Consider the following 17,821-nt stretch of genomic DNA (forward strand, 5'->3'; position numbering starts at 1 on the left):
CTGACTAAGACGTCTGTCAGAATTCAACAGAGAACTGGAAAAGTAATATTACTTTATGGCTAAGGGAGGTTGTTGTTTTTTAAAGTTGAATTCAAATTACAGTATACATCTGCATAGACAACTGAGTAAAGGAGCAAAACAAAGGACATAAAATATATAGTTATTGCATATTTTGGGAAGCAGGTCTGCTGTAAATGGTCAAGATATCTATTCTAGGTGTTTCAGCTTGCCAACATGAATGTAAAAAAAAAATAAATAAATAAAAATAAAAAATCAATTGCTTAGAATAAATTAAGAGAATAATCTTATAACATGCAGGAAGGAACAAAAACGCACTATTTTTTAATCAACTGAGTTGGGGAAAATACATGGATCAGAGATTTTGGTCTCAGTTACTGGATATCATAATGAAGTATGCGTAAACTGTGTTCAATGGTTGGCTCAGATTTAACCAGGATTAGTAGTGCTTGACATTCATTACCCTCTGTGGACTGGTTGGTGGCTTACATAATGAGTTATTGGTCTCAGTGCACTTCTTTTGGACATAATATACATCACACAAAAACAATCAACCACCACCCAACTAGCACCCTTTTCCATTAGGCTCAGCAGTGAGGCTTAGTATTAAATGGAATCCATGCTACCATCTCACTTTTGCAAATGGTCCCCCCTGCCCATGACAAAGCTGTCTGGCAGTATGAGGAATCCTATACTTCCATGTCCATAGTGTACTAATTGCTAGTCAGTTCATGAACTAAATTGACTTATACAAATGAAAGTTTAAAAAAAAAAAAAAAAATCAAGGGATTAAGTTTTTAGAAGAGGAGAGCAGTGAGTGTAGATATTTAAAGACTTTATATCATTGTATTGTTTTCTACTTTATTCCCATAGGTGGCTCTTCAGCTTTACAAGGATTACAAATAAGTTCCTTCTACAGTTTTCCTAATATCTCCTAAGGTAAAGTCTGTCTAACTGCAGGTCTACACTACGGCTGGGATCGACGTTCTGAGATTGATCCACTGGCGGTCGATTTAGCGGATCTAGTGAAGACCCGCCAAATCGACAGCAGATCGCTCTCCAGTCGACCCCTGTACTCTACCCCTGATGAGAAGAGTAAGGCAAGTCGACAGGAGAGTTTCTCCCGTTGATTTCTCCGCGGTGTAGACCCCGCGGTAACTCGACCTAAGGTACGTCGACTCCAGCTACGTTATTCACATAGTTGGAGTTGCGTAGCGTAGGTCAACTTACCACATTAGTGTAGACATAGCCTAAGACTCTCTATAGTGAATTTCTCTTATTGTCACACAAACAGAAACATCATTTAAAAATATATCCATTAAGAATTGCGTCAGAAAAAATAATTTATCAAACAGCGGATATTTAAAACCTTACTAATGGCAATCCTTATTTTCTACACATTAAAAATGTAAAATGTTTTTTCCTGCAATTTTATGAACACCCTATATGGATTCCAGCATTTCTCCCCAACCCAACATTAAATCAAGAGAGGTCTTCTTACTTAGTACTGGTGCTATTGTAGTTATTAGAATATCTGTCTCTGCCAAGGAATAAATAGCCATACAATTTGGCTACTTAAGCACCCTGAATTATAACGAATTAGAAGGGATCAACATAATGATATTTTGTTTAGTGACAGTTTAAACTGTTATCTTCCTCTCTCTCTTGAAAAATAAAAATTGGTATGGACTTGCTTGGCAGCAGATCTGTGTTGAGCTCTTGTATTAAGCCAAAGCTACCAAAAAGGCAAATTTATACTATGCTGCCTCCCCCCACCCTTTTATTATTTTTTTTAAACAGCATTTTGGCCTGGATAAATTTCCATCAGAGATTTATTTAATATAGTCATTTATTTAAATAATAAACACACTTATGGGCTCTAGGCACCCTAACTCATTCTTTGTAGTACAACAAAATTCCAGCAGTATTAAAATAGAAATTCAAACAGGATCTCAGCCAGCCAGCCACTATAAAAACTCCTTTCTACTTTGTCCTCCTTTTGGGAAGCAAACACTCAATCCTCTCCAAAAACCCAAAGAGATGTCCTTTGCAGCACACCCGAAAGGAAATTTGTTGTGTAGCTGTAGCTGTGTAAAAGCTATTACCTCACCCATCTTGTCTCTCTGAAAGGAAATTTAGCTATTTTGGAACAGGAGGAGCTAGTTCCAGAGTCTCTGAACCCTCATAGAGAATGCCATGCCACAATCCACTGCCATCTCTTTCATAACAAAGAGGATCCATCTTATCTGACAAGGGAGGGAGGTGATCCCTCAGGTAATTATTTAGTTGTGCTACAAAAGAAGTAGGAAGGTCTAGTCTTGTGGTCAAGGCATGTGCTTGGACACCTGAGAATCTGGGTTCAGTTCCTAATTCTGCCAGACTTCTTATGTAACCTGATAAGGCTTCAGCTGGAGTAGTGTGTCCAGTTCTGGGTGCCACATTTCAGGAAAGATGTGGACAAATTGGAGAAAGCCCAGAGAAGAGCAACAACAATTATTAAAGGTCTAGAAAACATGACCTATGAGGGAAGATTGAAAAAATAGAGTTAGTTTAGTTTGGAGAAGAGAAGAGAAGACTGAGGGGGGACATGATAACTGTCTTCAACTACATAAAAGGTTGTTATAAAGAAGAGGATGATAAATGGTTCTCCTTAACCACTGAAAACAGGACAAGAAGTAATGGGCATAAATTGCAGCAAGGGAGATGTAGGTTAGACGTTAGGAAAACTTCCTAACTGTAAGGATATTTAAGCACTGGAACAAATTATCTATGGAGGTCGTGGAATCTCCATCATTGGAGGTTTTTAAGAATAGGTTAGACAAACAGCTGTCAGGAATGGCCTAGATAATACTTAGTCCTCCTGCCACAGTGCAGGGGACTGGAGTAGATGACCTATTGAGGTCCCTTCCAGTCCTACATTTCTAGGATTCTCTGATAGTTAGCAGTGCCTCAGAAATAGCTGATTCTTGGTACAGAGCCGCTGAGAGAAAAAAACAGCTGACAAGAATTCGCTGCCCACAAGGACTTAGACCCAGGAAAAGCCTCGTCACCGCAGGGCAGGGGTTGAAAATAAATCTCCACCCAGGGTCCAGCCATGCCAGACCACCTTATAAACAAACCAGATTTTTACAGGAACGCCAGAGTACATGGAAAGGCTGCAGTATGGGTACCAAGCAGGAACGGACTTTGGATGGGGAAGAGACTCTGAAACTGCTTGAGCGTGGCCCTAGAGAAGGCCCAGCCTATCACAAGGACACTATGTTCCAGGCAGGAGAGAACTACTAACCCTGATGCTTACCTCCTTTTGTAGTATCATTCTGAGCCTGGATACCATGATGCAATGAGTTGTGGATGGCAGAAAGCAGGTCAGCTGCTTGAGTCATTAGCTTCTGAGCTTCTGCAACTGCACTTGTCTGGAAAATATAACAAAACATTTTCACATGCTTCATGACCTAAGTCTGTACGAAAGCAAATTCTGTAACCTTCCCAAGAATTGGAACCCAGATATATGGGATTTTTTTTTTTTTTTTTTTTTTAATAGAACACACTACATTTTTGATCCAATAGGTTTTAATGCATCTGTCCAATGTATCGCTTGTACAACCTCTAGATAACCCTTAATCAGTTAGACTTCAGTGATAAGCTAGTATGTGTCAGAAGCAAATTCTCTACCTTCTGAGTTTTGTCAGTTTATAAGGGAAGCACTCTTGCAACAGAGATAGTTTCTCTTGGTGGAAATATATCCCTCTCATTAGAAAATAAGGAGTCCTTAAATGTTCTATGTTAATGGATGCTTAAGTACCATAAAATTGCTTCAAAATGTTAGAAAATCCTGATGCCAAATTGCTGATTAGAAGGTAATGATTTATAATCTACTGAAATACACAACATTCTGATATTTTAGATCTGCACCTATTTTATTAGTATTATTGAGCATGTGTTTAAACTGCTTGCTGGGAACATAAATGTTCAGTTTTAAAAATCTAGGTTAACTGTCCTTGATGCAAAATAAGTATTACAGGTAAAATTTAAATATGCTGTTTTAGAAGAGATTTATAAAAACTCAACAGACAGAAAAATAGTCTGATAAAAACTTAACCAGGCCAGAAACTGATATTAATAAAAAACAGTGCAAGATAAATATCCACTTTCTGTAGCTCTGCCTTAACAACAACGAGGAGTCCGGTGGCACCTTAAAGACTAACAGATTTATTTGGGCATAAGCTTTCGTGGGCTAAAACCCACTGTAATTTTCACTCCATGCATCTCAAGAAGTGAGTTTTTCCCCCACAAAAGCTTATGCCCTTAGTCTTTAAGGTGCCACCGGACTCCTCGTTGGTTTTGTGGATACAGACTAACACAGCTACTCCTCTAATACTTGGCACAATGCCTTAACACAGAGCTGCTACAGGCTGCAAAGCAGATCACAAATGCAATCAATCAATTTTGATCATGAACTAAATGGAGAATTTAAAGTGAGAAATATTTGACCACACGTAAATGAATGGCCCAGTTTGTGAGCAGTCACCCATAACAGTTCTGAAGATCAGGATCTGGTTGTGGAACACAAACACATCTATCTATCTCAGCCCTGACATAAGAGCTAACGCTATTATTTATACTGCCGCTAATTAAATTCAGAGTGCAATTTCCTCCATAAGTGCTCTATCCTCCTCTGCATCTAAAATACTTGCACCTGATTTTCACTGAGTTTAAGGCCCTTTTATGCTGTTCAGGGTGTAGCTCCTGCAGGTAAGTACTTAAGCAGGGAACTCCAGGACAGCCTGTAAGAGCTAGTTACCTCCCTCCGCTGTACAAAGCAACAAAAACAGACAAATCTGAGGGAAATAAAAACAACTCTTAGTCTCATCCAGCCTACCCCAATACTATCTCTCAGCCCTAAAAAGGGCCATTTTCCATCCCACCCCCAATCCACCCCATGGAAATCTCATGCTCATGAGCCGGTAGACTGGTGTACAGCCCTGACCCCTTCCTCTCCCAACCACCAGTGAAGCCTGGATAGAAATTCAGAACCTCAAAAAGGGAAAATCCATCATGATTTCCCCCACAAAAATTATTGCTAGTCCCCTGTTAATGACAGTCCTCCTGGAAACCCTATCTTTCAAGTTCCATTTGCTTAAAGAGAATTTTCCAGGTTCATCAATAGGTTGGTTGGTTTGTTTTGTTATTACCTGATCAACAACATATTTCTGTGCAAGACCCTATAACTTCCTAAGAACTAAGTGAGGAACATATTGGTGCTGGTGGAAAGCGGGCTGCTACTCTTCAGAGTTCACCCATGCCCCCAAGTTGATGCTGCAGGGAGGTGAGCTACTGGAGTAAGAGATTCTCTAGGACAATTGTTTGCCCTCCAAAATGAAAACAAACAAAAAAAAACCCCAAACATTTCACAGGATCACAGAGTAAGTGCAGAAATATTGAGTATTTGTACCTCTTTTTTGGTGAAGGCAATAAGAACTGTCAGTAGTACACGGGTAAACTTCACTCTGCTGAATACTGCTAAGCACTGCTGATGCTACAACAAAATAAAAAGTACCAAAAATGAGAAAAAAGTACCAAAACAGTGCCAACCCTTCAAACAAACAAAGATTTAGCATTTATTTAATTAAAAACAAGATTTTATAAACTGCTCTTATCGACATACTTTCTACTCTCAAAATAGATAGTATCTGCTTTCCAACTCTATTTACAACTTTTTTGGCCTACTTATCTTCAAACTAATTTCTGTTTCTGAAGTAGTGAACTGATGACATTATGGCACCAATAGTCTCCAACATCCTTCCAACAGAAGAGAAAAACACAAACACACCTTGTGAGAGACCAGGAAGTTTGGTTGGACAGCTACTTCTTAAGCTGGTACCATTCATTCAAACTTAACGTTTTAAGTGCTACCACAAAAGTAATAACCATGCAGCTATTACAGCGAAGTGAATTCTTCCTTATTGTCTTGACGATCTATGTTAAAACATGTTTTCCTATTTTAGGAAAAATTCTAGAAATTAGTTATTGAAAACATTCATCTAAGTAATATGAACTATTTCATACAGTCCACCAAAAAATTGTAAAAAGTTCATTACTTCAAGTTCAACTTCTGGATCTCTCTCTTCTCCTTGTCGACTTCGAGTGCTCTAAAATTGAAGGAGTTCGAAACACAACGTATTAATAAAATTGCAAAAGTGATGCCATTGTTTAGAAAATAACTTCGATATAGAGGTAAAAACATTAAATTTGTTTGGATATTTCTGATATCAGGTAAGATTAACATCAATTCTAATCTGAGGTTAGAAGGCATCTCAAATTGACTTGTAACTATCTTTATAGGTATTTATATGACCCATATCGCCATATGATCTGAGCAATCCACAATCATTAATAGAGCCTATCCGGACATCCCTCCCTTCCATGAGTAGAGAAACAGTATCCCCCCATTCACAGCTAGCAAACTGAGGCACAGGATAGACTGAGTGACTTTCTACAGTCACACAGTAATTTTGTAGCTGAAACAGGAATTAAATCCAGGGGTACGTCTACACTTGCCTGCCGTCGGACCCGGAGGTAATCGGTGTTCTGGGATCGATTTATCACGTCTTGTCTAGACGCGATAAATCGATCCCGGATCGATCCCGGAAGTGCTCGCCGTCGACGCCGGTACTCCAGCTCAGCGAGAGGAGTACGCGGCATCGACGGGGGAGCCTGCCTGCCGCGTCTGGACCCGCGGTAAATTCGGACTAAGGTACTTCAAATTCAGCTACGTTATTAACGTAGCTGAATTTGCGTACCTTAGTCCGAAGTGGGGGGGTAGTGTGGACCAGGCCTAAGTTACCAAGTCTGAGTCCAGTCTAGTACACCAGACCTCCTTCACCAGACTATCCTTTCTATTCCTACTTGAAAACCTACAAACCTTGTCTGTACTAGCTAACAACATTCTGAATCCTGCTGTAGACAGTCTGATAGTGTCTTAAGCAAAAACGGGCATACAAAAAAAAATTCAATTCTCCTCCAGAGGACTATTACTGGGGGGTGGGGGAACTAATGTTCCTTAAATATTAGTAATATGTTTACATAACTTGTCTAAAAGGAAACCATATTATTTGAAGTCTATTTAACATATAACAGAAAAAAGTAGGAAGCTAAAGAAAAACTACCTTTACTCTTCGTTGCATGTCATCTTCTACATCTTTTAGCATACCTGGAAAAGTCACATTTTTAAAAAACAATCTATTATTCTGATTAAACTCAGATGCACACATGCAACATAGAGGGTGAGGAGAGTTGTGAGCTTAATTCAAAATCTGAAATATTTAAAGCACCTATTGGCCAAAGGTCACCACCAAAGAAGCCCTACTGGTGACATCAAGGGCTAGCTACCTGCGAGAAGTCTAACTCCTACCCTCAGCTGTTAAGGGGATGATGCTAGAATGCTTATTAAAGTGCTGTTCCTGAACCCATGGCTCCATCTTTTGTATCAGTCTCTGACTAATAAATGTTTGACAAATCTGAACCTACCCATTCTCTGTCTCCAGCTGTTCCAAAGAAGAAACTCTCTCTACCTTTCCTCTCAGTGTCTAATTTTTTGGACCACACAGAGGACAATTTGCCAAAAGCAAATGCAATTTCAGAAATCACTGTTGTCAAATCGCAAAATTTAACACATCGCTACCGTGTCTAAGAATATGTATTTTTTTAGGAACTGGACCAACAGTTAGGTAACATATACATCAGAGGCATTCAGAGGCTGGAAATATTTACAGAAAAAAAAAAATTCGTGAACTCCAGAGATCTACAAGTGTACAAAAAACCCCTATGTAAATGAAGGATTTAAGATGTTCAGAGCTGCAGGTTTCAAACTCCAAAAGTCTCCCCTTAACTACGGTACAACACACGTGCACGGAAGTTAGGAGGGAGCAGATGCACAATTGAGATTGGGTGATATTAACTGTGTATTTCCACAATGTCTGTTTGTTAGACGTTAACTAAATAACTTTGCACGTTTGGAGAAGACTAATGTTCTCTTAAGAGTTTTAATTTCCACTTAAGTTACTGTCAAAACAAGAGTTTGACTTCTCAACCTTACCACTGCATTAAAGCTAGTTCCGTACATGAAAATTATTTATTTGTTGTGATTAAGAATGTTTCTTTACAAATGGAGCTTTGCAACATAACATGAAGCTATTTCGCTTGACAAAGGTTAAATCTGGAACTCAGCCAATCTTAAATTCTAGGCATCTCAGAGTTTTCAGACTGCTCCGAAACTAAGAAGTTTTCCTAATGCCTTAAATTTTCTCAATCTCTCTATATCAACGGTTCTCAAACTGTTGGTTGGGACCACAAAGTGGTCTCGCTGGGACATTAGTCTTGCTGGGACCCATGGCTTCAGCTTCAGCCACCACCACAGCTTCAGCTCCACCTCCACCTCCACCCAGGGTGGCAGGGCTTTGGCTCTGGTCTCCTCTCCCCCCACCTGGGGCAGCGAAGCTTGGCTCCATCCCTCTCCCTCTCCTCTCCTCCCCCCGTCATATAGTAACTTTGTTGTCAGAAGGTGGTTGCGGTGCAATGAAGTTTGAGAACCCCTGCTCTACATATAGGCCAACTGAAAGAACAGCAAAAATAATGCACATACATGCAAAATTCTGACATTAAATGCCCACAGCTTTACAACTAACTCACCATTTTTCATTCAAAATTTATTTACGTTAATCACAATCAGATTTTACAAACAAGACAAATTAGAAGATTCCAGTTCAAGCATTTTTTAAATTTTAATTATGCATATTGAAAATTTCTGACCAGAATATATGGGAAGAAAATAATGTACGTAATAATGGAAATGGCTCATATTTTATTCACATTTTAAAATGGATCTCTGAACTGAAAGCACGAAAATGTCAGGACTTTTCTTCTTCCCCAAAGTTCTGAATTTTACCTGTAACTCGAAGATCTGTCACACTATTAGCCATTTTAAACCCATAGGTCATGGACTGAAAATCTTCCTAAATGTGAAATGGAACAATTAGGTGCTTTCACCAAAAACAGCAATAATAATTACACTTAGCAGCAATAACTACATACAATAACATACAGCAGCAATAACTACACTTTACACGTTTTTCTAAATTTCTGCACCCAATGCAAAATTGCAGGTATAGTCTTACACAGCAACCAATCGGAACTTCAGGAGGCTGGTTTAATATTTGTAGTACAGATTCCTACAAGCTAGTTCAGTTTTTTATATATTATATTAACAATAATATTCTTCAATAGTACTTTCCATCCATAAATCTCAAAGCACTTTAAAAAGAAGTATTAAAGCCATTAACAGATTGGAAAATAATCACAGAGCAGAGAAGAGGACAAGATCTCCTGACTCCTAGTACAATACTGGGGAAGGGGAGGGCAGAGAGGAAGGGTGCGGAGTGTAGCACATTGCCTCTTTATCCTGGCCAGAAAATTCAAAGCTAAACAAAAAATCCTAATGATCAAATACACCTGGTTTCAATAGCAGGCAATAAGACCTATCTCCATCCCCGCATTAATAATTTTCTACTGACCTATGCCATCTTTTCTGTTCATATATAGGCTGTTTATGAATAAAAGCATTCTTATTTGCTCACTCATGTATTCTACAAAATAGAAAGCAAATAATGAATTCAAGAAAAAGTTTAAGAGAAATTAGGTGACCAGTGATATTTTGTTCAAGAAAACTAACCTCTCTCCCAGACCATTCTATAATAATGTAGTCAAACTTCACTCTTCAAGTCATTTTTTTATTTCTGTAAAGCACCATGTATAAGTATGGTGCTATACATATTGTAATCACAGGTCATACTGAAACATACCTCTTCAAAAACTGCAGCTTTATTTACTTTTTCTCTGGCAATATCACAGATTTTTAGGATCCCCAGAGCAAAAGCCTTCATGGCAGGATCTTCTATGAAGTCTGGATTATGTATATATAGGCAAGTAAACACTGTTTGTGCCAAGGAATGACCTTCCAACCATGTTATCTAGAAAGAAAATAAAAGTACATACTTTATTTCTGAGTCTGCATTTTTTTAATATTCCCATTCCTTTTCTATTTTATCCTGTCTAAATCAGTCCTCAAAGAGACTCCATAACGTGCCAACCTTCCATCCAGCAAAAAGGACCAAATGAGGATATCTGACACCCATCAACATCTCTTCATTTGTTGGCTAGGGAGGTAAAGATGTGGGACCAAAGAAAGGAAAGGGGACACAAACTAGAGTATTATGCACCACCTTACTTGAACAAGTAACAACCTACCTCTACAAAGTTGAACAAGCTACCTCTACAAAGCTCCTAGTCCAAGGAGTATGGAAGTAAGCTTGTCACTGGACATGAATTACATACTATACATGTATTCCTCTAATGTTCCATTACACAAGTAGTCACAATTGTAGTTTGCTGCTAAAATATATTAGTAATCTACAATTTCAAGTCTAAACATAGCTTCCTTTCCACGACCACCTGGTATAACATGAAACTCAGATTTTTTTTTTTTTAAACTAATGGGTCTTTTAGAGCACAAGGTTTCTTGAGACCCTGATTACTGAACTCCAACTACTAACTGTATCAGCACCAGTTGTATCACTCCAACTACTAATTGTTACAGGAAATTTAAACATACAGTATGTAAATATGTGTCTGCTCAATGGATCAATTTACCTAAAATCCTTCCTTACCAAGGAAACCTACATCTTTTTCATAATCACTTAAACTCCGGTTTTGAAAGTATTAAAACAGCATTAAAAGGAGCAAATTCTTACCAAGCAGCAAAAACAAGTATCCATTATCCCTATCAGCTGAGGTAAAGATAGATCTTTAATTTTAATGATGCCATCCTTAAAGAAAAAGAAAAAAAAAACGTGAAAGTGATAGATTATACAAACAATAGATATGTCATTCTTTGGACAGCAGAAAGGGAATTTTAAAGAATACAATATTAATTTAATTTTAAAAGTTCATCGACTACGATATTTGTATTTGGTTGATTTTGCTAATCAGCTTCATGACTAGGGCCTACCAAATTCACAGCCATGAAAAACAGGTCACGGACCGTGAAATCTGGTCTCCCCCCGTGAAATCTGGTCTTTTGTGTACTCTTTTATACTATAGGGTAAAAGTATATACACATGTACACTGCGTTTCTCAAACTGGGGCTCCCGACCCAAAAGGGGGTCTCAAGCCTATTGTAAAGGGGCCAAAGTATTGCCACCCTTACTTCTGTGCTGCCTTCAGAGCTGGGTGGCCAGACAGAGGCAGCTGCTGGCCAGGCACCCAGGTCTGAATGCAGTGCCACTGCCAGCAGCAGCACAGAAGTAAGTGTTGCATAGTATGGTATTGCCACCCTTACTTCTGCGCTACTGCTGCTGTTGGCACTGCCTTCAGAGCTGGGTGGCCGGAGAACAGCGGCTGCTGGCTGGGAATCCAGCTCTGAAGGCTGTGCTGCTCCTGGTGGCGATGTTGCCTTCAGAGCTCGGCACCCATCCAGCAGCTGCTGTCCTCCAGCTACCCAGTTCTGAAGGCAATTCAGAAGTAACGGTGGCAATACCATGACCCCCCCACACACACACACACACAATAGTTTTGCAATCCCCTTTTGGGTCAGGACCCCCAGTTTCAGAAATGCTGACTTAAGGGTTTTACATTTGTATTTTGCCATTTTTCAATAAATATTCATGCTTTGTTACAACTCTGTGAAATTTGAGATTTAAACATCTGAAATAATGAAATTCAAGATTTTTAAAATACTATGACCATGAAATTTACAAAAATGGACTGTGAATTTGGTAGGGCCCTATTCATGACTGTGGTAACCACACCTTTGGAATTCTGAATATTTTTGCAGTAGATACCATGGTGATGAGCACATTACAAAAACTAACACTGATAGGTAGAAATAGACAAATATATCTCAGCAGTTTCATTCTAGCATCATTAAGCAGCCTGTAAAAGTTATAAAACTGGTTAAACTAACATTCAAAAATATGTACCATAGATGCAAACACTGGATTAATAACCAAGGTCCAGTCTTACAAGAAACTTCATGTGTGCAAATGCCTGCAGAGAGCGCCACAGACTGCAGGATCAAAGCCTAAAAGAGGATACCTTACCAGTTAGGAAGCCATTTGTTCAATGCACCCAAATCCATGTTTTGAAAAAATCAAGAAGGTATTCTTAGAGATGCTTCTCTTTTGACTCTTTCAAAATGTTTGTGTTTCTTATCTATGGTGACTGGATACCTCAAGATGGATGCAGAATCTTTCAATTTTACTTCATCAGTTCAATTTGAGGACATCAGTAGTGAAAGATCATCATCAGACTGCTGCTCCATGGCCTTTGTTAAATTACTTGGCCTCTGTCCAGTTCCTAGTGAACAGGAATCCACATTATCAAATCCAGTGTCAATTTACAATATCAGTAGAGAGACCAAGTACTGAATGGACAAGGAGACTGAAATATCCTTTCAGCAGAAAGGACTAGATAATCTAATAAATCTTCATCTCAGAAGCATACATTTGGGAAGCATGGGGAAACTTATATTGCAGTTATCCGTATTGTACTTATTCTGTAGATGAATAGGGCTTCAAATTCTAAAGCATGTTATTTCTTCTGAAAATATCTGAAGGGAAAATATCATAATACAAGTTCTCTATTAAATGCTGAAATATTCAGTTTACATAGGTCACTAAAGTGATTGTTGAAGTTAATTATAGCTATGATTTATTAAAACTCTGCCTTTTTTTTTTTTAAACGCATTAACAGCCAATAAAAAGGAGAAAAGGAAGGAAGGAAGGGACACCAACCTTGATAGCTTGCTCAAAGTTAAGAACCTTTCGATTAACTTGGTTTCCAATCATGCCAGCATCCATCTTGGGATCCATCATTTCAATAGCAGACATGGCTTCAAAAAGACCAAAACTAAGGACAACAATGAAAAGCAAACAAACACTAAGTCTACAATCATTTAATTTGCACAAAGCAATGGATTTCCACACACTATCATCAGGCATCAGTATCAAAAACTACTAAATACCGAGACACTGACAAGTGATGTGTTTTGAGCTTGCCATTTGTCAACACACTGGCAAAGACTGTCAAGAGTAACTAGTGATGTTAGGTGCCCAACCTCAGCAACCTTGTAAGTACCCAATTTTTATGGAGTCTCAAGTCCTCTTGAAAATCCTGGGCTTTATTTTAAACTGAAGAGTACTTCTTTAGCCAAATATCAAATTACTAAGTATCTGTGCCTATGTGTATGTATCTTTACACACACACACACACAAACATATCGTCCTCTCAGAGACCAAAAATTATGCATATCGGATAGCTTTAACTGATTTTAACTAAAACAAACTGGTCTTGATTATGCCACAACCAGAGAAAACATTTACGTTTTCACCCCAACAAACAAGAAATACAGAACTCATGTTTTAAGCCTCAGTTTTGTTTTTAAACAGTTTTATAAAAATCATGCAGAAACAATCCAGTTTCTAACACTATAATCTGTTGCTGTCATAATGGTTCATACAGCTAATAAATGCGTAAGATAACATTCAGGTTAAAGCTGGTGTATGGAAAACAACAGACAAGGCCTCGACTTTGGCATATAACCTACTCAGCAAGCCTGGTGCACAGCGTTCAGAAAGTAGAAGCCACACAAAATACTGCTGCAAAATGTAGGCTGATTCACGAAAGCATCCTTATTCAGGAAAAAGAACAGGAGTACTTGTGGCACCTTAGAGACTAACCAATTTATTAGAGCATAAGCTTTCGTGGGCTACAACCCACTTCTTCGGATGCATCCGAAGAAGTGGGTTGTAGCCCATGAAAGCTTATGCTCTAATAAATTGGTTAGTCTCTAAGGTGCCACAAGTACTCCTGTTCTTTTTGCGGATACAGACTAACACGGCTGCTACTCTGAAACCTGTCCTTATTCAGGAAGGCATTTAAGCATGTGCTTAATTCCTACTGACTTTAATGATTTGATATATAATTTTTGTACAAAAATATTATTTTTGAAGCATCTGATATACATTTTACTAATAATGTTATCTTTGTTAACATGGCATTAACACCTGAAAAATATTTTTCTGACAAGTTAAAAATACTCAGATGGTTAAAACAGTTTCATGGAAGTGATTTTGACATCAATGGACTCTAAGAACATGTTCAAGTGCTTTGCTGAATCCAAACCTTATTCCTGTCATCCTTACACTATATATTACCCATTATTTATCCTAAAATGACAGTGACATTTTAAATGATAGATTTCATTATTCTAAGGAAACAAAGGAGTGAGAGCAGCAGAATAAAGACAACTTAAAAAAAAAAAAATCAGACTTTAACAAACTCAGAATTGCTAAGTAAGGTCCATGGGAAGAAAATCTAAGGGAAGGAGTACTTCAGAAGAGCTTTCAGTTTCTCAAGGAGACAATATTAAAGGCACAACTGCAAACTATTCTAATGCAAAGGAAAAATAGGAAGACTAGTAAGAGGCCAATATGGCTCCATCAGGAGCTCTTTAATGACCAGAAAATCAAAAAGTACACCTACAAAAAGGACAAGTACAAAAAGACAGCATATAAGGACAAAATCAGAAAGGCAAAGTATCTTGTTGGTCACTAAATACCAATACATATTACTCCCATCTCAAAAATTATATCCCTGTGGCATACTCACAGCTTGTCATGAAGCAGTTCTCCCAACTTCAATTCTAAAAGGAACACAACAGGACAAATCATTAATTTGGATATAACTCTAAAGCAGCTCATCACGGATATTTAACCAAACAGCTTGCTCGACTGGCTAAACAGGCTTTACACTACAAAAGAAGAACAAGATACAGAAGAAAGGCATGCATTGTTGCTCTACCTTTGGATGTATATTATGATGCTGAAGGCAAAATATAATACCAAATGTGACAGCATGACCCAAAGATCTCCTAATGCAACTGGCAGAGGACACAGGGATAGATGGGTCCCCTGGATTCACCAAAAGAACATCATGTAAGGTTGCTAATGAAAGCCTATATCACACAGGTCATCATAATCATTGTGAGAAATATGTATAGAAAAAACAAGAGGACTTAGGTATATATGTTGAAAATCATGTCTCTAGGCCTTGCAGCTAAAGGCAGGATACTCGAAGGTAGTGTGCCTAGAGACAAACCTCTCCAGACAGGAGATAGGAGACGACATCTCCCTGGTGAACCATTGTGTATCTCACAGTAGAAATCTATTAGCACACAGAGGCAAATGCTAATGAAGATCTGGCAGAGACTCCAGAAGGAAACTAACAAGAAGAGGTAAACAGTGCGAGAGTGATGGGAAAATCCTGTTTTCAGGTGAAGGTCAAAGGTCTGGTCTATCTGTGGGAGCAGAGAGGTATTCTGGCATCTTTCAATCTGTGAAAACAGGTTGCCAGTAAGACTGATTTTATGAAAAGGGGATCTCAGCCATCCTTAACTCAAAATGCTGGGAATCTTGTAAGCTGGTGCACGCTATTCCTTTGGAAGCATAGATTCTGACAGTTCTGTGAATGTTCAGTGGAACTGGAGCTGGGCACTCCAGAGGAACACTTGCAGGACTTGGGGGTTGGTGCGTGGCTCTAGTTTAACCTATACAGAGACAGCGAGGCCTGTGGAGACTTGGAGGATAGTGCTTTGTGTTGCCAGAGGCTGATGGAATCAGGGAGCTGAACTACAGAAGGCACAGACAAGACTTCCACACACTAAGGACAGGTGGTAGCGAGGTGCCTCAGAACCAGGGTGCCCCTGGGAAGTGCCAAAGACAGATATGGCAATTTCCTGCAATATCCTCATAAAACCTTATTGAATTAAGTTTAAGTAACTTTGGGATCCATTGCATTAAATGCAAAGTTCATATATAATTGTGGTCGGGATTGTACGTAACCTCTCTAGGGAACAGATGTGATGTGAGATCTGGGAGTCCAAAGGACTATACTGAAAATGTGCCAGACAAAAATGGACTGTGAGGACAGTAAGTGCATTTCCATGGAAACGCCTAAGGAGAGGTTAATGTACATTCCTACCTTGGGTTATGCAAAAACCCATACACCCTGAAGAGAGGGTGATTGCTGATTATCTGTTCCCAGAGGTGGAGATCAAAGGCCTGAGCTATATAAAGAAACAGGCTGACCTGTTGGTTAGGAGTCAGACATTATGAACTTGTAATCATGGAGAAAACCCAGTTGTGGGTTTTCAAAGACTGACCTACTAGAGCCTGAGAGTGGAGTTGGGGTGACTTCTGGTAAGCTTTTTAGCATGCATATAGGTTCACAATTATTTTTAATGTGTTTTCATTGTAATGGTTTTACCTTAAAAATAAATGTGTTTGCTTAGAAAGAACTGGTGGTAACTTGTAACTGCTGGCAATTACACTGTTCATAGCCATTGGAGAGACAGCAAAGCACCGATGCTGTCCTGTTTAGGCAGTCTGGCTTGCTGGGAATATATCAGTGTAAATCAGGGAGCTGTGCAGCCCCTAACATCCCAATCAGGAGGGAAAGAGACACAGGTCTCCTCCCAAGAGAAGTGATGGCTGAGAGTACCCTTGGTGGACTAAGAGAGGGAATACAGGCACAGTTACCATGAAATGTGACACCAACTGCTCAGTGCCATCACCCAAGGCACCCCCTTCGTGCCATTCCAACAATTCAAAGGGAACTTAAAATTGCTCTAAGACAGCATCTGAGGAGCCCCTTGTAGATTAGTATAAGGAAATCCTCAGATGATGCATGCAAAATAATGTGTGTAACATACTGGTGGAAAGTTATTGTTGATTTAATGTTGCAACAAGGGTCAGTTTAAAAATTATGCACAAGGCAAATTAACACCGAGTAGCAATCTTAACAGTAACTGAAGATATTTATTTTTCTCCCAATAACCTAAAAGTATTACCTCTCATGAGAAACTTATCAGTTTTGATTCAAGTGCAGAAATGAATAAAAATCAGCATTGGACAGTCAATTTCTAGGATACAGGGCTGTGTTCAATCTAGATAAATTTGGCAGTTCCAGAAAAACAGGAGGCAGATCCAGTATGTATAAACAAGATTTCCCATCAAGAGGAGGATGGGGGAAAAAATGATTAACAACAGAATGAGAAAAACCATAAGGAGGAAAGCAGCCTGAAACAAGGAAGGAGGTTTATATCTTCTGAAGAGGGTTGCTAATCTCATGGACCCCAATCCTACTATAATCTTGACACAGGCAGACTCCTGAATCTGCATACTTCCAATAAAGTCAATGGAGTCTACCCGTACTGAGCTCATTGCAAGAGTGGAGCCTTAGACTAGAAGGCAACTTCAAGAATTATGTTTGGTCTTCTTAAAAATTTGAATCCTTAAGAGTCTGAGAAGTACAACTTACCTCTACAGGCCTCTTCAAATTCCTGGGTAATATCAATCCAGTTTGTATTACCCTTTTCCATCTTGTCAGGTATATTGAGCTCCCATCCTGAATCATCATCTTCTACTGAAGCTTTCATAACCATAATATTGCACCTATAAATACAAATCATAGATCAAGAATAAACTATAGAAAGTATTTAATGGGAGCCAATGCTTATCTCGCATAAAGAAAAAAATGAACTAGTCAGATGTAAATTGAAAGGGCAACACTGAAGATTCACCAGCCCATAATTTGACAACCCCTTTAAAAAGGATGTTGTGTCTTTCAAAATTTCCCCTGAAGAGATTTTACTATATAAACTCAAAAACCAGGACTGCAAAATGTTAATATC

General features: G+C 38.8%; 1 protein-coding gene across 1 annotated transcript in view; it reads right to left on the reverse strand.

Moving 5' to 3' along the window:
• Positions 1 to 17,582, reverse strand: part of NAA35 (N-alpha-acetyltransferase 35, NatC auxiliary subunit) — a 38,476-nt gene extending 20,894 nt beyond the window's left edge. The window contains exons 1-10 of the mRNA XM_065406203.1: positions 17,449 to 17,582; positions 14,740 to 14,773; positions 12,864 to 12,978; positions 10,824 to 10,898; positions 9,876 to 10,043; positions 8,963 to 9,029; positions 7,185 to 7,228; positions 6,117 to 6,167; positions 5,471 to 5,554; positions 3,317 to 3,431 (exon numbers count right to left, since the gene is read on the reverse strand). Coding sequence (XP_065262275.1) covers positions 3,317 to 3,431; positions 5,471 to 5,554; positions 6,117 to 6,167; positions 7,185 to 7,228; positions 8,963 to 9,029; positions 9,876 to 10,043; positions 10,824 to 10,898; positions 12,864 to 12,978; positions 14,740 to 14,773; positions 17,449 to 17,572 — 877 coding nt within the window. The 5' untranslated portion in view covers positions 17,573 to 17,582. The remainder of the gene's footprint in view (positions 1 to 3,316; positions 3,432 to 5,470; positions 5,555 to 6,116; positions 6,168 to 7,184; positions 7,229 to 8,962; positions 9,030 to 9,875; positions 10,044 to 10,823; positions 10,899 to 12,863; positions 12,979 to 14,739; positions 14,774 to 17,448) is intronic.
• Between the last annotated feature and the right edge of the window lie 239 nt (positions 17,583 to 17,821).

This window comes from Emys orbicularis, chromosome 6 (genome assembly GCF_028017835.1).
Source record: "Emys orbicularis isolate rEmyOrb1 chromosome 6, rEmyOrb1.hap1, whole genome shotgun sequence".
NCBI classification, from domain to species: domain Eukaryota; kingdom Metazoa; phylum Chordata; order Testudines; family Emydidae; genus Emys; species Emys orbicularis.